Source organism: Geotrypetes seraphini, chromosome 2 (genome assembly GCF_902459505.1).
Source record: "Geotrypetes seraphini chromosome 2, aGeoSer1.1, whole genome shotgun sequence".
NCBI lineage: Eukaryota > Metazoa > Chordata > Amphibia > Gymnophiona > Dermophiidae > Geotrypetes > Geotrypetes seraphini.
In genome coordinates this window covers 492,427,288-492,450,592 of record NC_047085.1, presented here as the reverse complement: position 1 = coordinate 492,450,592, position 23,305 = coordinate 492,427,288, and the positions used below count along the sequence as shown (strand labels likewise).

At 45.2% G+C, this 23,305-nt stretch overlaps 1 protein-coding gene across 2 annotated transcripts in view; it reads left to right on the top strand.

Annotated features, from left to right (window-relative positions):
* Window positions 1-10,623: 10,623 nt before the first annotated feature.
* The window catches only part of NBEAL2 (neurobeachin like 2), a 408,006-nt gene continuing 395,324 nt past the window's right edge, over window positions 10,624-23,305 (top strand). For both annotated transcript variants that reach the window (XM_033931896.1, XM_033931894.1), the window contains exon 1: window positions 10,624-10,931. In XM_033931896.1, the coding sequence (XP_033787787.1) occupies window positions 10,881-10,931 (51 nt within the window). In that variant the 5' untranslated portion in view covers window positions 10,624-10,880. The remainder of the gene's footprint in view (window positions 10,932-23,305) is intronic.

The following is a 23,305-nucleotide window of genomic DNA, read 5'->3' as shown; positions in this document are numbered from 1 at the left end:
ATTCAGCAGACTCCCGCGAGGTCGAGCCGCTTCCTTTGCCTCAATCTGAGCTTACACACTCTTTGCAGGGAGCAGAGTCTCTGCGAGTGTCTGGTCTGGCATCCAAGCACGTGAAGCAAGGAGCAGAATCTTTGCAAGTGCCTCGGCAGGAATCCTCACACTCTATACAAGGAGCAGAGTCTTTGGGAGTGCATCGAGGTTCCTCCACCAAGCCTCTGGAGCTTCGATCTTCAGCTTCCAGTCCTATCCATTCTTTGGTGGCATCGGCTGCTTCTGTCTCCGAGGTGAAGTCTCCTTGATCTTCAAGATCTGCTTCCCAAGAATCGTTCTCACCGACGATCGAGGCCTTCATCGAGGCAAACTTTCAGGCATAGTTCTTCTTCTAAAGAACGTCCCTCTTCAACCAAGCCTCGCTCTACTCCTACTTCGACTAGACTGCCGACTCCTCGCTCGAGGTCTCCACTTCTGAACCTCGAGGATGCAGCGGTTTCGATTGCTTCGTCCAAGTCTCCATATTCTTTTGATGCCTTTTTTCCTGCCGAAACTTAATCTTCGACCCAGGCTGCCTCGAAATCCTCGAGTCCTTCTCTGGTGGATCAGCTATCTTTCTCATCTTTTCTTCATCAGATGGCTGTTGACTTGGATCTTCAATTAGATGCTGGTTCCAAATATTCTAAGGAGTACCTCGAAGTCATGCATCTCCCTCAACCTCCGGCAGAGTCACTTAAGCTTCCTCTTCACAAGCTTTTGTCTCAGACTTTTGGTCGATGCCTGGAGACCCCTTATACCACACCGGCTGTTCCAGGCAAATGGGACTCGAGGTATAAAACTGTACATCGCAAAGGGTTTGACAACTCACAGTTATCTCATCAGTCCCTGCTAGTCGAGTCCTCCTTGAAGAGGTCCCATCCTTCCAAGGTTTATGCCACCGTTCCTCCTGGAAGGGAAGGGAAAACTATGGACAAATTCGGACGTCGCATCTATCATAATGCCATGATGTCCTATAAAGTCCTCAATTATAATTTTCAGTTTATTACTTATTTTGAGTTCCTCATTTCTCTATTACCAAAATTCTTGACTTATTTGGATACTCAAAAGCACTTTGAATTTCATGAAGTCCTTGCTTCTTTATCACAACTCTGATTACATCTCCTCCAGTCATCTTATGATGCCTTCAAGTTGTCTGCCCGGGCAGCTGCTTGCTCTGTAGCCATGCGTCGCCTTGCCTGGCTTCGTACCATTGACATGATCGCTTAGCTAATATTCCTTGTGCAGGCAATGACCTCTTTGATGAATCTATCGAGACAGCCACCAAGAAATTGTCTGAACATGAAAAATACTTTGCTTCTATTGTCAGACCTAAGCCAAAGCCAGCTCCTGCCAAACCTACACGCCCTGCTCCTATCTATCAACGGCGTTATGCTCCGAGGACGGCTCCTTACAATTGCCCTCCTCTTAAGAAACAGTAGCCTCAGAAGCAACAAAAACCTCAACCTTCTGCTGCACCTAAGGCTACTCAGCCTTTTTGACTGTTTAAAACAGAGCATAACCTCCACCGTTCTGACTCTGCCTTCTTTTCCCCCTATAGGAGGTCGTCTCCATCTTTTTTACCACCGATGGATGTCAATTACATCTGACCTCTGGGTACTGACCATCATCAGGGAAGGATACTCTCTTCATTTCACTCAGGTTCCACCAGAGCTTCCTCCAAGAGAGTATCCTTCCAATCCATCCCTATACCGCCCTTCTTCTTCAAGAAGCTCAAGCTCTGCTTCGTCTCCATGCCATCGAACCAGTTCCTCTGGTCCAGCAGCACCGGGGGTTTTACTCCCATTACTTCCTTGTTCCGAAGAAGACGGGCGATCTGCGGCCCATTCTGGATCTCAGGACTCTCGACAAATTTTTGGTCAAAGAAAAATTTTGAATTTTGTCCCTGGCATTCCTTTATCCCCTTCTCGAGCAGAATGACTGGTTATGCTCTCTGGATCTCAAGGAGGCCTCCACTCACATTCCCATTCATCCGGCCTCCCGTCAATACCTCAGATTTCGGGTGGGGAATCTACATTATCAATACAGAGTGCTGCCCTTCGGCCTGGCTTCCTCTCCCAGAATGTTCACCAAGTGCCTGGTTGTGGTAGCAGCAGCTCTAAGGAACCATGGTCTTCAGGTATTTCCTTACCTCGACGACTGACTCATCAAAGATTCAACATCTCAGGGGGTTATTGTAGCGACCCAATGGACTACCTGGTTCCGACAAAGTTTGGGATTCAAAATCAACTTTCCCAAATCCCATCTTCATCCCTCACAGAATCTACAATTCATCGGAGCTGTTCTGGATACTATCCAACTCAGAGCATTCCTTCGACAACAATGTTTGGAAGCTCTTCTTCAACTCTGTCATGCAGTGTCTTCCCGCTCTTCCATCTCAGCGAGACACATGATGGTACTTCTGGGTCACATGGCCTCCACAGTACATGTGACTCCTTTTGCCAGACTTCACCTCAGAATTCCTCAGTGGACCCTGGCATCTCAATGGACGCAGGGTTGCGACCCACTTTCTCGACATATAACAGTCACTCCTTCATTGAAGCAGTCTCTCCGTTGGTGGATGCTCTCTTCCTATCTCTCCAGAAGCTTGCTTTTTCAAACGCCCCCCCATCAGAAGATCCTCACGACAGATTCTTAAACCTACACTTGGGGCGCTCATCTCGATGGTCTCCAAACCCAAGGCCACTAGACTAATATGGATCGTCTGTGTCATATCAATCTATTGGAACTCAGAGCGATCCTCAAGGCTCTCAACGCTTTCCAACATCTTCTTCACGACCATGTAGTCCTCATTCGGACGGACAACCAAGTCGCCATGTATTATGTCAACAAACAGGGAGGGACGTGATCTGCCTCCCTTTGACAAGAAGCTCTGAAGGTTTGGGACTGGGCAATCCACCACAACACCTTCCTCAAAGCTGTCTAGATCCAAGAGGCGAAAAATTGCTTGGCGGACAACTTAAGTCGTCTTCTGCAACCTCACGAATGGACACTCCATTCCTCGCCTCTTCAGTGGGGAACACGTCAGATAGACCTCTTTGCAGCTCCCCACAACTACAAACTGCCTCAGTTCTGCTCCAGGATATATTCTCCTTATCGCCGAGGCAGATGCTTTTCTCCTGGAATGGATGAATCTCTTCCTCTATGCATTCCCTCCATTCCCTCTTATTCTCAAGACTCTGGTCAAGTTAAAGAACGATCATGCCACCATGATTCTGATTGCTTCTCGGTGGCCGAGACAACCTTGGTACTCCCTTCTTCTTCAACTCAGCAGCAGGGAGCCATACCTTCTACCAGTTTTTCCATCTCTGCTTACACAGAGTCGGGGATCTCTGCTTCATTCCAACCTGCAGTCTCTACACCTGACAGCTTGGTACCTCTCAACTTGACTCCTCTGCAGTTTTCTCAACCTATCAGAGACATTTTGGAGGCTTCTAGGAAACCTACCACTAGACAATGCTATCACCAAAAATGGACTAGATTTTCTACGTGGTGTTTTTCTCATGATAAGGAGCCCCAACATTCCTCCTTATCTTCTGTTTTGGATTATCTTTTGCACTTATCGACTTCTGGCCTCAAATCTACATCGATCCGAGTCCATCTCAGTGCAATTGCAGCTTTCCATCAGCCTATCGAGGGGAAACCCCTCTCTGCTCATCCAGTGGTTTCCAGATTACATGAAAGGACTTTTCAATGTCAAACCTCCTCTCAAACCGCCTCCTATGGTTTGGGACCTCAATGTTGTCCTTGCTCAACTGATGAAACCTCCATTTGAACCAATTGACAAGGCTCATCTGAAGTATCTCACTTGGAAAGTGGTGTTTCTCATTGTCCTCACTTCTGCTCGATGAGTCAGTGAGCTGCAAGCTTTAGTTGCTAATCCACCTTTCACGGTATTTCATCATGACAAGGTGGTCCTTCCACTCATCCTAAATTCCTCCCTAAAGTGGTCTCGGAATTTCATCTCAACCAATCTATTGTTCTTCCAGTCTTCTTTCCAAAGCCTCATTCTCATCCTGGAGAAATAGCTCTTCATACTCTGGACTGTAAACGTGCTTTGGCCTTCTTTTTGGAATGCACCAAATCACACAGAACTGCTCCTCAACTTTTTGTCTCCTTCAATCCCAATAAGTTGGGACATCCTATCTCTAAGCGTACCATCTCCAACTGGATGGCTGCTTGTATCTCCTTCTGCTTTGCCCAGGCTGGATTACCCCTACACAGTAGAGTCATAGCCCACAAAGTTAGAGCAATGGCAGCTTCAGTAGCTTTCCTCAGATCTACTCCTATTGAGGACTTGGTCCTCGGTTCAAACTTTCACTTCTCACTATTGTCTGGCTACTTTCTCCAGACGGGATGGACAGTTTGGCCAAACAGAATTACAAAATTTATTCTCTTAAATTGCCAACTCTCCCACCATCCCATTTTGGTTAGCTTGGAGGTCACCCATATGTGAGAATAGGCTGCCTGCTTGTCCTGGGATAAAGCACAGTTATTTACCGTAACAGGTGTTATCCAGGGACAGCAGGCAGCTATTCTCACAACCCACGCACCTCCCCTGGTTGGCTTCTCTGCTAGCTATCTGAACTGAGGAGACATGCCTTACGTTGGGCAGGAAGGCACTCGCGCATGCGCGGTGCAGTTGACTCGAAACTTCAAGTTTTCTTCAAGCAAGTCTGCTTGCGAGCATCCGCATCGGGGCTCCGCTGATGACATCACCCATATGTGAGAATAGCTGCCTGCTGTCCCTGGATAACACCTGTTAGTGTAAGTAACTGTGCTATATGGATGTTCTTTTCCTTTTTTTCCCATTTCAGGCAGACTTGCTGTGTGCCTTGTCTCAAACTGTCATGAATTAATGATTGGATAATGTCTAATTGACTTGCTATTAATACTACAAAAACTGAAACACTGGTTTGTTTTAAGGCTCCTTTGTAGAATGTTCCTATGGTATTAAGTGTTGACCATGTTGAGATACAACTTTGTAACCAAATGAAAAAAAATCTGGGTGTAATTCTTGATTCTGTTTTGACAATGAAGCCTTTTGTCGGAAGCCTGGCTTCGAGCTTCTATTATTGGTTGAAATTATGCTGTTGATTGAAAAGTACAAGGGTGAAATTAAAAGTAATGCCTCCATCTCCATAACTTTTTTTTAAATGAGGATACTATAATGAATAAAAAAATTAAAATAATGCTTATTACATAATTGTCATCATTTCACCTACTGATAGACCAGTGGCATAAATATAGGTTTGTATGTCTGTAAATATAGGTGGGCACAGATGCACCCATTTTTGGCTCAGCCCACCCAGCAGGAGCACCATACTGCCCTCCCCTCTGCATGTCCCAACATCTGCCTTCCTATCTCTAAATCAGGGGTGTCCAACCTGCGGCCAGCGAGCCGCATGCGGGCCCATGAGGTATTTCGTGCGGCCCCGCTTGACGGCAATGTGGCATTTTCCTCTTCTGCGTGTTTATCTTCTTGCCAGCTACCTCCTCCGTCTTGCTGCAGCGTTCGCTCAAAGCCACAGGCAGCGGCTCCTCGTGCCTCCCGCAGCTGACCCGGAAGCATTCCCTCAGAAGTCACGATGTCAGAGAGAAGGCTTCCAGATCAGCCGCAGGAGGCGCGTAGGAGCTGCTGCCCATGGCTTTGAGCGAACACTGCAGCAAGACGGAGGAGGGAGTCGGCAAGAAGATAAACACGCGGAAGAGGAAAATGCCACATTGCCCTCAAGCGGGGCCGCACGAAATACCTCATGGGCCCGCATGCGGCTTGCTGGCTGCAGGTTGGACACCCCGATTTAGAGATAGGAAGGCAGATGGGACATGCAGAGGGGAGGGCAGTATGGTGCTCCTGCTGGGTGGGCTGAGGGAGGGAGGGAGAAGGGGCTGGGCGGCACAGAAGGGAGGGAGAAGGACGTGTTGGAACTTGAGAGGGAGGGAGCACAAACAGGACAAATGATGGAAGGAAGGAAGGAGGGGCATGAACTTAGGACTCCGAAAGAAGAGAAAGAGGGAGGGGAGCATGAGCCATAAGATGAAAGAATTGAGGGAGTGAGGGAAAGAGATAGAAAGGGAGAATTGGGTGTCTGACTAGAGAAAGAGATGGTTCACATGGGGAGATGAAAAAAGAGGAGAACTGCTGGGCAGAGAGAGGAGGGAGAGAGAGAATTATTGGAAATGGGGTGGGAGAGGAGTGAGGTAGATATGCATGGGTGCGGAGAGAAAGGGGAGAACATACTGGGCCAAGGAAGCTTCCTGGACTTTTTTTTTAAGTACAGAGAGGGATGGTATTAAGAGAAGTGCTAGATTGGGTGTGGGGGGAGAGCTTATGGGGCCAGAAACAGAGCACAGAGAGAGATGGTGGGCAATGGTCTGAAGGGAGAGAAGTTGGACCTGGGGTGGTGTGGAGGAAGAGGAAAAGAGATACTTGAAGGGAGAACTGTTGGGAAGAGAAAAGGATAAATGCTGGACCTGTGGAAGGGAGGCAGGCAGGGGGAGAGATGGGGGTCAGTTGGGAAGAGCAAAGGGAGAGAAGTTGGATCTGGGGATGGAAGGGAGGGAGAAATGTTAGGCCTGTGGATGGAAGACAGAGAGATGCAGCAAGTTGGAGGGGGAGGAGGTGGCTTGCAGTTGGTGAGGCTTGGGGATCCCTACTAGCTACAGCAGGGGAGATGTTAATTTTGAGGGAGCCTAAGCTCAAAGTGGGAGGCCCAAAAAATCAGGAATATTTACCCTGATTAAACGATCTTCCACGTGCGCTGCTGACAGCTGATTCAGCATCCCCGCTCTGATGAGGCTCACCTCTGAAGAGCCTCACCGTAGCTGTAATAGAAGTGAATGAGAGAACCAGGAGAGCGCCTCCCTGCTCATCACAATGGGGATGCAGAAGCTTTTGGCTGCTCCCACTGTCAGCGGTGTACATGGAGGATCAGTATTGTTCTGAAGAAAGATTTGTCCTCTGAAAGCTAATTGAAAAATGGATTAGTTCAATAAAATGGTATTTTCTTATTTCTCATTATTTGTTTTATTTTTATTTGTTAATTTGTAAAGTGGTGATTGTTATGTATCAGTTTTTTCAAATTTACATCTACCGTCTTTATATTTTGCACAGTATTAGAGGACATGTGTTATTGTTTTTGTGGTGTTGCATTGTATGCAGAGTTTGGATTCTTGGCGGTTCAGTTTAACTTTTGTCTACATATTTCTATTTTTAGTTTGTGATTATTCCATATTGGGCGAGGGTGTATCTGTCTGTGTGTATGAAAGGGACATGGCTTTCTGATAGCATCGACTGTACAGGATCAATTGACTGTGCAGGATCTGGCTTCTTTAATTTTACAATGTATGTGTTGGTGTTCTAGTGCTCACTGCAGTGTTTAAGATGCTGCCTTTTCCTAGGTACACTCTTGTTGTGCGATATGTGGATTGTTACTAAAAATCATATTTTTCATATAGATGGGGGGTGTCAAAAAATGATGGGCCCCAGGTGTCATATATGCTAGGTACGACTGTAGATATAAAAAATATATAGTTTTGTTTTAACACCTACCTCACATCCCCTCCTCTCTGCAGTGTCCCACATTTGCCCTCCTGTGAACCCTGTCCCTCCACAGTGTACCTTACAGACATCCCTGGCACCAACAATGATTCATTTTTGCTACTGGTGCTGTCCCTGCAGGCTTCCCTCTGCTGTATCTCACCAGACAGGAAACAGGAAGTGTTGTCAGCGAGGGTGGGATGCCTGTGGGGCTGGTGCTGCCAGCAAAAATGGATCACTTCTGGTGCCAGGGATGCCTGCAATGTACACTGGGAGGGATAGGGTTTAGAGCAGGGGTGTCCAACCTTTTGGCTTCCCTGGGCCCTATTGGACAAAAAAAATTTCTGGGGCTGCACTAACACTAGCTGATGAGCAAAAAAAAGGTTGAGCAGGTCCCAAATTTGCAATCACTAATATAGAACATGTACATATCTAATAATAAACCTTCATTAAAGGGACACTGTGGAGAGGAACCCAAAAAAGTAATAATACATAACCTAACTAAATGTTATGGTATCCTGTCCTGACCTGAGGAAAAGGGTTTAGTCCAAAAAATTGCCTTATTTCCATTTCCTATTTATAAAATTTTATCAATACAATTACAATACTACTTGATTCTAAGTAAAACAACAAAAAAATCTTTCTACCTTTTGTCATTTCTGCTTTAATCATCTTTTCTTTGCTCTCTTCTTTCTATACAGCGTTTGTCCTCTCTCCCTTCATGCAACATCTGCCCTCTCTTTGCCCCTTCCACCCAGCTTGTGCCCTCTGTCTCTCTAACCCTTCCATCTACTGTCCACCTTCTCTCTGCCCCTTGCATCCACTGTCCACCCTCTATCTGCCCCTTGCATCCACTGTCCACCCTCTCTCTGTTCCATATGGCATCTTCCCTCTTCCTATGTCCCTTCAATAAACTGTATATCCTGTGCCCTTTCTCTCCTTTGTACATTATTCCCTAGGGCAGTGGTAGGCAAACTCATTAGTCAAAAGAGCCAAAATCAGCAGTACAACGATTAAGATTTTTTTTTGAGAGCCATACCCCGTGTCTGCTTGCGCTACGACGGCTATGTCAACCCAACTGACACTCCACTTGTCCGCACATAGTCGAAATCAATTTGTGGCAGAGCCGTCCCCTCCCAGTCAGCTCGATCTCTATCCCAGCAAACCACCTGATTCCATGCACACAAGCCTTGAATTGTTTTATATTGAACTTATTATATTAAAGTATAAAAAGAAACAATATTCTGTACAATTGTCAATTTATAAATCAGTGTCTTCTCCCCACTCTCTTCCCAATTTCCCTTCAGTGCCCTCAGCCCACTCTCTCTCCACTTTCCTTCAGCGCACACACATAAAAACAAGCAAGTAATTTTATATCATTTCCATTCTATTCATTCATAAAAATTAAAGTCTAAATAATGCCAGTCACATAACAAAACATGATTTTACAAAAATAATTCCCTGCACAGTCAAGCCTGCAAGGATTACTAGATGTCTTTCAGCAGCTTCCCTCCCTCCCTTCCCCTTACCTTTGTGGCCAAGTCAAAATGATCTACCAACAATAAAATTTTAAAAACACAAAGCACACTGTATGCAGAGAAAATGTTAATTATCATTTATATTCTGTGGGTTTTCAAAGAGGTCAAGGCAGATGACTTTATGCAATGTCACCTCAGTAACAACTATACAAAAATAGACAAATATACCCCTCCCTTTTTACTAAACCGCGATTGCGGTTTTTAGCGCAGGGAGCTGCGCTGAATGCCACACGCTGCTCTCGACGCTCATAGGCTCCCTGCGCTAAAAACCGCTATTGCGGTTTAGTAAAAGGGGGCCATAGTGCAAAATATAGACAGCATATATAAATTCTCAAAACGGACACATTTTGATCACTAAATTGAAAATAAAATCATTTTTCCTACCATTTTCTCTGCATATAGTGTGCTTTATGGTTTTGTTTTTTTTTAAATTTATGGTTACCATTTTGAATTAATAAGATATTATGTGTACATGAAAGATGAATGGAAGAAATTGGGGGCGGGGCTAGGGCGGGATTGAGGGCGGGACTGACAATTAATAGATGTCCCCTTTTGATGAAAGAAATAAATGGTCACCTTACTCATGGCACACCCGTAATCTCTTAGGGGCACACCACTGTGCCATGGCATACAGTTTGAGAGACACTAGTCCATACTGACTGGCTCAAGTTTACATAATATTATTATTAATACCAATTTTCATTTTGTAATAAGGAAATATAAAAAAATGGACGCCATCTAAAAATGTGCCTAAAATTTAAGGTCACCATTTGAAAACACCAATCTATACAGAATTTTAGTCCCCTCCCAAATCCTCCAACTTGGGAACAAACAGCTAAAACACCTATCTGGTTTAGCATTTTGTAGGCGTCGAGCTCCAGTGATGGCGAATGCCCCAAAGCCAAACGAACACGTGCTTAGGAGCTATGCTGATCTTTAGACTCGGTGCAAATAAATTATATCCAAATCTGTCCTTGTAAGGATATTTTAAACTTTGCTTAGCCCTTGCCTTTGGACCGATTTGTCGTTTCCCCTTCCCTTTGTGTCCCCCCCTCTCCTTTCCTTTAATGATATTGTAGTTCTCCACTCTCCCTCTTGTTCCAGTTCGTTTGTTTAGATTGATGTTTAGTTAGTTTAGCCTCCTTAGGCTTAATTTTGTGTTCTTCCTTTGATTTTTATTGTACATCCACCTTGAAATCTATGATAAGGCGGTATAACAAACAGAAACTTGGAACTCTCGTGTTCTCTCTTGCTCTCAAGTGGCGATCTGGGCGCGTGAAAAAGGGCTGAGCGCGCGCCTCTCCTGAAAGAAACTGGAGCAAGTCCGGTACTACGCGGAATGTCTCTCCTCTCTGGAAAAGGGGTTGTATAAGCGCGCGTGTGTGTGTCACTCTCTCTCTCTCTCTCTGGAAAAGCTGAAGGGAGGCTAGAGCTCTGCTGTGCATGTCTCTTTGTGTAATATGCGTCTCTCTCTTCCCCTGGAAAAAAAAAAAAAAGTCTGCTCTTCCCTGCCTCTCTCGCTTTCTTATCAGCTTCCCTGGCAGGGCGCGGAGGTGGGAGGGAGCTCGGCAGTACAGCAGGCAGCCATGGTCGAGGGAGGAGCGCCCTGCGCGCGCTGAGGCGTCCAGGTGGCTCCGTGAGACCCAGCACCTGTCAGCGACCGCCCCCCCCCTCCCTCCCTCCCTCCCTCAGCGGCGGGGCCCAGAGGCAGGCGCTAGGGTTGCAGCCGAGAAGGGAGACCGGAGCCCCCGAGCATGGCGTCCAAAGAGCGTCTCTACGAGCTCTGGATGCTCTTCTACACCAAGGTGAGTGCGGCGCTCTCCCTTCCCCCCCGTCACCTGTAGCCGCACAGGAGGGGGGGGGGGGGGTGCCTGCCCCGCGGAGCAGGTGCGTCGGGACGGGGAGTTTAAGCTCCTGAGGGGAGGGAGAGGCTCTGATCACATCTTGTTTGAGGGGGGGGGGGGTTGTTGTGAAGAGGATTTGCAGCTTCCTCGTTGCACAGGCTGCAAAGTAACATTAACCAAACAAGCGCATGTGGGAGGAAGTTGAGAAAAGCAACGGCCAGCTCGATGTGCATGAGCCCGGAAGAGTTAGAGAGAGAGAGAAAAAAAATCCCACTCCAACCCATAAATATTCCCAGGTTGGGGGGGGGGGGGGGGGATCGGCACCACAGTAAATACGTATTCCTGTGCAGAAGTGGGATCCGTGGATTGGCACCACGGTGTGCATGTGTTGAAAACGAAAGTTTCGGTCCCCCCCCCCCAAGGTTTTAGTGACTGACTGAGCTCCGAAGGGTCCGATTCGTGTTTTCGGGTGCAGATTCTCCTTCTGTTTGTCTGATCCGTTAAACTGCTTGACGCGTTTCGCCCGACTCCTGTGGCCAAAAGTGGCAGCTGGCACACGCTCCCTCTTCTGCCTGGTGGCAGGTTTTGAATCGAGACTTTTCTTTGTGGTCGATGTAGGGACCAGTGGTCTCGAAGTCAAACCCTTTGCAGGGCCACGTTTTGGATTTGTAGGTACTTGGAGGGCCGCAGAAAAAAAAAAATAGTTCATATCTTATTAAAGAAATGACAATTTTGCATGAGGTAAAACTCTTTATAGCTTATAAATCTTTTGGGGAGTGTGTGGCGCAGTGGTTAGAGCACCCTGAGGTTGTGGGTTCAAATCCCACACTGCTCCTTATGACCCTGGCCAAGTCACTTAATCCCCCATTGCCCCAGGTACATTAGATAGAGTGCGAGTCTGCCAGGACAGATAGGGGAAAATGCTTGAGTACCTGAATGTACACCACCTAGGTATAAATACTAAAAAAAATAAAAAAAATTGTAATTTATAGCTGAAGAGACATATGATCAAGAAAGTGTTTTATTTTACTTTTGTGATTATGATAAAACATACCGAGGGTCTCAAAATAGTACCTGGCGGGCCGCAAGTTTGAGACCACTGATGTAGACCGATCCTTCCTGTGTTTATTTAACTTCGATTTAGCCGTATAAAAGACACTAAACCGGGATCTGTGATTTTACCTCTATATCCTCGTCCTAGCACCAGAGCCCGATCACGCCTGGGGTTATTTATCGAGGTGCAGCTCCGCCGGGACAGGTTAACGAGGCTTTTGTGTGTGTGGAGGGGAGGAGGAGGAAGCAGGTGGGCAGAGGCAAACTCCTCCTTTGTTTCGAAAGAGGTGGTTGAATTGTTTGTGCGTCTTTGACCCTTGCTGAAGCGAATGTGATTTTTTTACACACCGGGAATTCCTCTTTCTTTCGCTTTGGGCACTGTCGGTTATTTGACTTCTTAGCTTCATAATTGTGTGTGTCATTCTGTGACTCATCTACTCCAGTGGATTCCAGGGCTTGCTCCAGGGTGATTTGTACTGTACATTGCATGCCAGGTTTATGTGGCGCTGTATGCACGGCTGTCTGCAAGAGCGTTTGTGCACTACTGGACTGGGTTCAGGGTCCTCTTTTATAAAGGCATATAGGCGCCTCTGTTGCTTTTGTAGAATATGTGTCTCTCATCTTGAAGGAGCTTAAATATGCAAAAATCATTAAAATACTCCAGCCATATAATAGTTATAAAAAAAAGTGTGCATTTCCAAAATAAACTCATAACAGTGGTAACTCTTATATTGGGGTGTTTTTTTTTTGTGTGTGTATGTGGTGGGGACCCTCAAATAAAAGGCAGTAAGTTTTATGCCCAATAAATGAAGCTTTATTTGGTGCTGAACACAACACTCTCATTTAGGGTCAGGAAGTGGCATGGACCTCGGCATAGGGAGGGAGAAGCATTAGGGTCCGTCAGAGCTAAAGTGTCATGGAGGTCTGTCAGAGCCATGATCTATGCTGAGACTAAAAGTGGCAAAACTTTGCTATTTCATAAGCTACAAAAGTAGCCTAGAGGTTAGGGCAGTTGTCTTGGGCCCTGCTGATCTGGGTTAAGACCGGCTTGAACCAAGCCAAAATACATTTTCCTGCCGCAGCTCTGGAGTAAAGTGCAGACCTCCCTTAGCTGAAGTGTTTCCTCAAATTAATTATCTGCTATAATAAAACCCTTAGTGCGCATGCACACTTTAATCTTCGTGATCCCTGCGTCCGTGATCTGTGCTTCCGTGCCACACATGTGCAGTAGAAGGAGCCAGTGGTGGTTTCCCCATCGCTCTCCCTTGGTATCGCTGGCTCCTTAAGCATGGATGCACGGAGGTAGCGACCACGGCGGCGACTCCCGCCCTCACTCCATCTAACACAGGCTCCCCAGGTACTATTCTGTGGCTCGCTCTCTGGTGGGCTCCCTTACTGAAGTTATTCTGCCATCCCTTGCCGAAGTTATTTTTGAGTTCAAAGCCGCCGCCGCAGCTCCTCTCACGAGCTGCACCTGTGTCGGAAACCTCTCTGATGTCACGTCAGAGAGAAGGCTTTAGACGCAGGTGCGGATTGTGAGAGGAGCCGCAGTGGCGGATTTGAACTCAAAAATAACTTCAGCAAGGGAGCTGGCCAGAAACGACGAAGAGAAATGCTGCTTCCCTGCTGCAAGGGAAGTGGCTGGGGGGGGGGGGGGAAGAATGCTGCTGCACAGGGAAAGGGGTTTGGAAATGCTGCTGCACAGGAAAGTGGGGGGGGGGGAATGCTGCTGCTGCTGCAGCACAGGGAAGTGGAGGGGGAGAGAAATGATGCTGCTGCTGCACAGGGAAATGGGGGAAGGGAAATGCTGCTGCACAGAGAAGGGTGGGAGGGAAATGCTGCTGCTGCACAGGGAAGTGGAGGGGAGCAGGAAAGGGGGCCAGGAAGCAATCTTGGTTTGCTTTGGGGGGGAGACAGAAAGGGGTCATGGAGAGAGACAGAAAGACAGGCAGGCAGTGCACGAAAACAAAAGATAGACACACAGAAAGACAGCGGGCAGGGAGAGAGACAGAAACAAAGAGAGACAGATAGGGGGCCAGGGAGAGAGACAGAAAGAAAGGAAGAGGCAGGGGCAGGGAGAGACACAGAAAGAAAGACATACAGACATATATTCTAGCACCTGGGACTTAAACACTAGTTATTAATAAAAGACTGTTGGCACAGATCCGTGTGGCCAGAAACAGCAACCGATACAGCGGTGGAACGAGGGGCTAAAACGCGGACCTGCACACTTGAAATCTGAAACCCAGCTGTCAGTAAATGAATATTTTTAAGGACCTGCGGTTGAGATCCGCGAGGTCCGCGTTTTACCCCTTCCCTTTAGGGTCTCTTTTACAAAGCCTTGCTAAGCGAGTCCCAGCATGTCAAATGTGATGCAGCCCATAGGAACTGAATGGGCTGTGTCACATTTGCCACATGGCAATCGCTACCACAGCGTTGTAAAAGGAGCCCTTACTGCTTTAATCTTATTATAATCATAAATCCCAATTTTCCTATAAGTACTGTGTTCAGCACCCGAGTGGGGGAAGCCACTGCTTGCGCTGGATCAGTAGCATGGGATGTTGCTGCTATTTGGCTTTCTGCCGGGTGCTTGTGACCTGGATTAGCTGCTGTGGAAACGGGATACTGGGCTAGATGGACCACTGGTCTGACCTAGTATGGCTGTTCTTATGCTGCGTTCATTGGACATGGGTTACTGCCCTTTATGTCCCCACCAGACTAAGGGGTAATTTTACTAAGCTTTTATTCTATTTTCTATACCGTTCTCCCAGGAGAGCTCAGGACGGTTTACATGAGTTTATTCAGGTACTCGAGCATTTTTTTTCCCCGTCTGTCCTGGTGGGCTTTACAATCTATCTAATCTACCTGGGGCAAATTGGCCTTAGTGCACCCTTAATGTGTATCTTTACCGCAGCGGTGAAATGGTTGATTTTCTGGGTTTTTTTGTATTAATGACCATGTGCTAATATCGCCATTAGCACGCGGCCATTTAAAAAAACAAACAAACAACAACAAAAACAACTACGTGAGCATTTATCTGTTTTGTAGGTGGCAAGGGCTCATGCACTCATTCTGTGCTAATCGGTAAACTCGCGGTAATTAGATGCAGCGACTGATTAGTGCAGAAATGCCCAAGCACCATAGTCTAACTTAAGAGTATATTTTCATCCAAACACAAACACAAAATCAGTGGGTAACTCAAAGAATGTTCATAAAAAGTACAAAAAGAGAATTGTAGCAACGGGATATCAGATATTGACCTTAGAGTTTGAGATTACTCATCCGGTCTGTCAATTCGTCATTAATCCCTGCTGGTATTCTCATATTTCAAGTGTTTATATATTTTTTGTTTTATATTTTTATATAGACTGTCATCATTCTTATTCTTTTCACTTATCTTCTTAATAAATTAGATATTTAAACCACTTAGCTTTTTTTTTAAGAATATGCAATCTGTAATCTGCATGGTTCACCAGTGCTGTCCCAGCATTAAGGTGATATTCCCCCTTGCCAACGCGTTTCACTTATCTTTGTCAAGGCTGGGGAGTCATAGTTTAACTTTATACTAAACATGCCGTCAATAACCATAGTCAAGCACCATAGTAGCATGTGCAGATTTGGGAATTAATTGAGTGTGCCTTGCAGTAAGCCCTTTTAAGCTTCAGTAGGCGCACAGTTGTGCTTACTACAGCTTGGTAAAAAGATCCCTAGAATAAGATGAAAACATAATTATAAGACTTGGTCATTATTGTGAGTTTATTTCGAATAGTACAAGGTTTTGTTTTTTAAAAATTATTTTGTGGCTGGGTTACTGTAGAAGTTGGTTGTATTTTGTTTTTTTGCTTTTGTAGAATAGACAGCTTTTTTCCCCGATTTTGACACAGGTGCCTTGCTGTAGAGTTGCCCTGTATGGGGCTAATTTTATAACCAGGCACTCGTGGTTATGCGCTCCTTTGCAAAGTAACACTAAAGCATGTAAACAGCTGAAGCATGATTGTTATAATTATTAAAAATTCCTATACCTCCTGGACATATGTGATCGTGGCAGCTATATTAAAATAGGACAGACCCGTCGCATACATACAAGTATCAGACTTCTTCACAGCAAATTATAGAGAAAGAAAAAAAAAAATCTGAATCTTACAGATATCCCATCCCCAGCCCTCTTCCTTGTTTGACGTATTGGACAAGCAAAACAATTTGTTAAGAAAGAAAAATGGGGTCATTTATCAAACTGTGCTAAGGTGGCTCATTCCTTTGCACTAAGGTCTTTTTTTTTTTTTACTGCAGAGATAAAATGGCTGATTTTTCCATTTTTCATATTAATGGCCATGCACTAATCCCCCCCCCTTTTTTTTACAAAAGCATAGCGTGTTTTTTTTGCGCCGGCTGTAGCGGTAACGGCTCCTAGGAATTCTATGAGCGTCGGAGGTGTTATTGCCGTGGACAGTGCTAAAAAACGCACTACGCTTTTGTGAAAGGGAGGGGGGGTAATTTTCCCATTAGCATGTGGCCGTGCATATGAGCCCCAAAAACCACCCACTTTGTAGATGGCAAGGGCTCCCGTTCTAACCATGTTTAGCAATGTAGCTGCGCTAACAGTTTAGCACAGAACATGCCCGTTCTCTGCCCCCAGGCTTTCCTCCAGCGCTAAAAAATTATTTTTTTACAGCATGGGTAAATTATTTTTTTACAGCATGGATAAAAATTACTGTGGGACATCTGAGAACACCCTGCGGTATACCCTTTTTTTCTGTGATAAAACATGTATTAGTGCTTTCCGCGGCACAGTAAATGGTCCCTTTATGTTTATAACTTTTCTTGAATTTGGGCAAAGATTCCATTGCAGGAATCTTTGTGAGAAGCCACTTTCAAAGAGCCAGTGCTGACTTAGAGACAGTCCCATGTAGAAACCCAGTGTGCTGAATTAACTGAGGGGATAACCAACTTATGAAGGGAAATCGATCTACATGCCCTTGATGAAGCATAAGGAATAGCTAGTGATCCAGGAAAAAGAGGTGTGTTATGATAGAAAGCTTTATGTAGAAAAATCAACAGTTTAAATTAAATTCCATATGGGATAGGCAAGCAATGATAATGCAGGTACAGTGGAACATGGTCATATTTATCAATGAATCTAGCACAATTCTATAAGAGTGTGTGTAAGTGCCTTAGCATACAAGGAGAGGGGGGAACAGACCTAAATGTGGGTGGAGCAAAGGCACATCATGGGCGAGGTTCCCAGTTATGTTCATAACTACAATACTACAATGCCACCACTAAGCTTGTTTGGTTCCATGCCTTCCATATAGGATTCCTTTATGTTTATCCCACACATTTTTAAATTCACTTACCGTTTTCATCTCCACTTCCTGTGGGAGGGCATTCCAGGCATCAACCACCCTTCGTGAAAAAGTACTTCCTGATGTTATTCTTGAGTTGGCCCCCTGCAATCAGGGTACAATTTAGAGGTGCAGAGGAAGGCTTGCTCAATAGCCAGAGCAAACTCTGAAAATTTTTTTTTTTAATTTGAATTTAATACATTTACAATATCAAAAGATATCAGGGAAAAAAAAGGTTTCAATACAAACCCTGAAATTTTGTGTCATGAATTATGTCATAGAGATCTGCCTATCTCTAACAGATCTGAATATGCTTAGACTGACTACCCAATCCATGATGTGTTTCTAAATGTCAAGAAACATCAGGCATATGTTATGAGTTTACATGTCCTTAACAAAAATCTATTATGTATCCTATACCTGAGTGCAGTGTGTAGCATTTCAACTAGTACGGTAATAGGAAGTATATTTTTTAAAATGTTAACTCATTCCCTTCTAGTCACATGCATTCAAAGCTGTGCACTGCTTTGGGTTTTTTAGAGAATTGACCAGGAGGGAGACCTTAAGGTGACAGTGACTGATCTCGCTGCTAGAGAGACGCTGGGAACATAGAGAAAGCGCTAACTGGCAGGAAAAAGGAAGTGATGATACCCGTGCACAGATCATGAGTATTGTGCCTCATAAAATACTGGATTCACCTATTCTCATAGTGCTAGGAAGCAGTAGGGGAGGGAAAGAGGTGAAAGGGACATGAAGGAAGCCCCAAACTGGTGAGCCTGCAGGCCATGAGGTTGCCCAACAAGGCCGTAGGGACCTTGGATGTTAGATGTTTAACTAAGGCCTTTTATTATGTTTAAATCTCTTTATTGAATTTCAAAGAGCAAATGCCATACAACAGCAACATAGCAAATATATGTCATCAATGAATCCCACTTCTCCCCACCCCCACAGCCCAAAACCTGAGTGCTGATAAGGCTCTTAGATATAATAAGATACCAAAGTTAGGCATTTAATAGTCTACTATGAGCATAGGGCTTGAGCACCATCTAACTAAAAACCTTTTGATATCTGTTTAGATTAGAGCAGAGCTTTGTGGTGGGGCATGGGGAGGGTTTGCTGGATGTTGTAAAAGAGAACCCATAAGGAAGAAAGCGAAAACCTGACTGTGTAAGTCATCATATCGTACAAGTGGTCAAAAACTGGGAGTATGTTAGGCAATTTTGTCAAAAACAGCTGGGCTGACTCGGACCGACTGGTCTCTGCATTCATCCACCACGTACCTATGCTTCTGTGAGCCACTTCCCTTCAGTGCTGTGCCTCTCCTGGGGCCAGATACAAGATGCTAGCAGGAGAGTGTCAAAGGCATCAGGTACCCTGCATTCCATTGGCCCATTAGTGATTGTGATGACACAGTTGACATAAGACACCTGACCTGAACCATGTGGGCTGCTTCTGTGTATGATGGCTTTATTGCAGTCTTCCAATCAGCCTGCAGAAGGGCGGCTTAAAAGCGCACAAAGGGAAACCACTTTCAAGGTGAAATTAAAAGGCACATGCCGCCCAGAGTATATAGTGTGCTTGTAGAGGGATATAATAGGTTTGTTTATGAGTTGAAAGGATGATTATTATGATTTGTATAAATTATTATTTCCTACAAAAGACAGGTATCCTTTTAGTGCAAGTTTGCATTATAAAAAGCAGTTATCGGTTGATATTAAGAGTTCACAGTCTCTGCTGACAGCTGTCGCTCTCTCGCGGGCGATGCTCAAAACCCTGGCACCGTACAGAACAGCGCTGGAAATACCCCGAGAACAGGGCAGCAAAATAACTTCCTAATCCTCAACGCTAATAGCTGTTAGTGTTGAGCATTGGGAAGTTAAGGAGGAAGAATGTGTCTAGAGATGTGCATGAGAGCTGTTTTCTCCACCTTTAAAATATAAGCTTTCAAAATTTATTATTATTTTTTTTTTTACTTGAAAGGTTTTTATTTAAGCTGGAAATAGGTGTCAATATTTGCTTTCAGTTTCGGGTTTGCTCTGACTTGATGCCACTTGGCTTCCAAAGGTGATGCACATTGGAAAGAATAATCCAAATCATAGTTACCGGATGCTAGGGTCCACCTTGGGGGTCAGCGCTTGAGAAAAAGATCTGGGTGTCATCGTGGACAATACGCTGAAACCGTCTGCTCAATGTGCGGCGGCAGCCAAGAAAGCAAACAGGATGCTAGGAATTATTAGAAAAGGGATGGTAAACGAGACAAAGAATGTGCAACCTCATCTGGAGTATTGCGTTCAATTCTGGTCTCATCTCAAAAAAGATAAAGCGGCACTAGAAAAGGTTCAAAGAAGAGCGATCAAGATGATAAAGGGGATGGAACTCCTCTCGTGTGAGGAGAGGTTAGGGCCCTTCAGCATGGAAAGGAGACAGCCGAGGGGAGATATGATCAAAGTCTACAAAATCCTGAGTGGTATAGAACGGGTACAAGTGAATCAATTTTTTACTGCATCAGGATTTACAAAGACTAGGGGACACTCAATGAAGTTACAGAGTAATACTTTTAAAACTGATAGGAGGAGATATTTTTTCACTCAGAGAATAAATAGTTAAGCTCTGGAATGCATTGCCAGAGCAGTGTTCTCCCCAGAAAATTTTTCCAGCTGGGTGGCATGAAAAAGTAGCTGGGTGGGGCGGGATGGGGAGATTTGGTGGTGGGGAAAATTAAATGTGCACTATTTTTATTAGTTAATTATTATTAATTATTTTCTAATGCTCAGGTATTAGCTGTTTTCTTTTAGCCTCTTCATCACAATTTAGGGGAAGCATAAAAAAGGTGGTTACAGCACAAGTAGTGACAAATCGGCATTATCAACAACAGGACATGGCGTTACTCGAGAGGGTTCAGAGGAGAGCGACGTGTCTGACAAAGGGGATGGAAAACCTTTCATACGCTGAGAGATTGGAGAAACTGGGTCTCTTTTCCCTGGAGAAGAGGAGACTTAGAGGGGATATGATAGAGACTTTCAAGATCATGAAGGGCATAGAGAGAGTAGAGAGGGACAGATTCTTCAAACTTCCGAAAAATAAAAGAACAAGAGGGCATTCGGAGAAGTTGAAAGGGGACAGATTCAAAACAAATGCTAGGAAGTTCTTCTTTACCCAACGTGTGGTGGACACCTGGAATGCGCTTCCAGAGGACGTAATAGGGCAGAGTACGGTATTGGGGTTTAAGAAAGGATTGGACAATTTCCTGCTGGAAAAGGGGATAGAGGGGTATAGATAGAGGATTACTGCACAGGTCCTGGACCTGTTGGGCCGCCGCATGAGCGGACTGCTGGGCACGATGGACCTCAGGTCTGACCCAGCAGAGACATTGCTTATGTTCTTATGTTCAGCACGTTATTCAGTGTGGAGAAGTGAGGGAGGCGGGGGTGAGTCAGCCGGCCCTAAAATTTGCAATTTTTTCCATGTTGGCGGGCAGGCTCTGCCCCTAACTCCGGCAAATATTGAGGGAGAAGTGTACTATGGGATGTATACTTGATTGTCCAGGTGATTTGCTGCTCTTTAGTCTGTCAAATTGCCTCATTACATCTTCCAGGTTTTCAGAGATTTGTTTCAGTTCCAATGACTCATCACTTCATGCAACAGGCTGAAAAGCTTTACCCTGGGAGATAGGAGATTCTTTTTTCCAACTCTAAGTAAAGATCGTGGGAAGAAACATAAGGGGCACTGAAGGAGATTATGAGGATAAATCTCATTGGTCTAAAATGTTGAACTTACTGAGAGAGCCATTGAAGATAATGTATATGAATTAGAATATTATCTTCAATGGCTCTCTCCCGCGTTAGCCCGTAGTGAACTCATATGCTCCAGGGCTCTAACGTGTGCATGCCGGCTTCCCTTCTCTGCCCCCCTCCCCTGGGACGTAACTTACGGTTTTGGAGGGAAGAGAAGGGAAGCCGGCATGCACACGTTAGAGCCCCGGAGCATGAGTTCACTACGGGCTAAGGTGGGAAATCTCCAAGCCAGTGAGGGTGTTTTGTTTTTTTAAATGTTGAGCAGCGGCAGCGGCAGCAGCAGCAGGATTCGCGATCGGATGACAGCCGGGCGGTCATCTAAATTAGCCGGGCGGAGCGCCTGGCTAAAAGGCCCTAGGGAGAACACTGCAGAGGATGTGGTAAGAGCAGTTCATGTAGCCAGTAAGGCTATTCTTATGTTCTTAAATTAACCCCCACCCTCCCCTTTTTACAAAAGCATGGAAAAGGTTTTTAGCGCCAGCCAGAGTGCTGAATGCTCTGTGCCGCTCCAACGGTCATAGAGTTCTTATGAGCGTTGGAGCAGCGCAGAGCATTTGTATGTCAGCTGGCGCTAAAAACCTCTTCTGCGCTTTTGCAGATAAATAAAAACCAGCTGATTTTAAAAAGACAATCCTGAGATATTCTCTTTTCAAACATCCGAAATCAGGTTTTTAGTGATAAAGGTGGCTTTATTTTGTGGGCTGTTCTCTGCGAGGGGGATATGATCGAGACTTTCAAAATACTGAAAGGAATCGACAAAATAGAGCAGGAAAAAAAATTATTTACAATGTCCAATGTGACACGGACAAGAGGACATGGACTGAAGCTAAGGGGGGACAAGTCCAGGACAAATACCAGGAACTTCTGCTTCACGCAACGAGTGGTGGACACCTGGAATGCTCTCCCAGAGGAGGTTATTGCGGAATCCACCGTTCTAGGATTTAAAAGCAAACTAGATGCACAGCTCCTTAAGAGAGGCATAGAGGGATATGGGTGACTAAAATTACGCCAGGTGTACACCTGGCTGGGCCTCCACGTGTGCGGATCGCCGGACTTGATGGACCGAAGGTCTGATCCGGAGATGGCACGTCTTAAGTTCTTATGAGCATGGGAAGGGAATAGGAAATGATCTCGATATCTGTTTGACTACATTTGCATGCTATTTGCGCTAATCTTTGGCGCACACATTGCCTCCCGCATTACAACTCTCTGAGCATTCTGGCCCTGATTCTATAAAAGATGTCTACTGTTTGGTGCATAGATCGGCACAACTAGCTGATCTAGGCGCCTAACTTAATTTTGGGGGGGCTTAATTGGCGCTAATAATTGAAAGTACCATTCATTTAAAACAATAAAATAATTTGCTGGTAGGTGCTTAAGTTAGTAGGCATGGTTAGGGGGTAGATTAAGGGTGAAGTTTGCATGCAGATTGACTTAGGCACATTCAATTAGGCCAGAAAACCCTTGCCTAAATGGCAGCGCAGCCAAAGATCCAGTGCCTACCCAGCGCCACTAGGCGTGATTATATAAATGGCATCTAGTGGATGATTATAAACTGCACTGAATGGCACCTAGGTGTTAAGATGTAATTTATAGAATTGATCACCAAAATATAAGTTGGGCGTGCCCAAGGGCATTGCAGGAAAGTTAACTCCCTAGACTCCACCAAAAATATATAAACCTCAAATCTAAATGTTTAAGATAAGGAGCACCCTCAGCATGAGTTTGAAAGCTTTAAAGAGTGACTCAAAGAGCAGTTCTAGTGCTTAGACTAGCAAAGCCAGCAAACACTGAGCAGAGATTACCACTCGCTGCCAGCCGCACACCATCATCTGGGTGCTCCTGTGTGCTTTAAAGTGCAAGTCAAGTGCAAACAATTACATTACATTAGAGATTTCTATTCCGCCATTACCTTGCGGTTCAAGGCGGTTTACAAAAGAATTATAAATGGTGGGTTACAATATAGGATCATTGGTGAATTCAAGAGAAGTTGGATTACAAAAGAGATATAAATGGTGGGTTACAGTAGAAGATCATTGGTGCATTCAAGAGAAGTTAAGAAGAACTGGTAGTATCTGTGGGGCGGGGTGAAGGCAGGATGATGGAAGGTAATTGTGTGTTTCAGTGATTTCTTGAAGAGTATTGT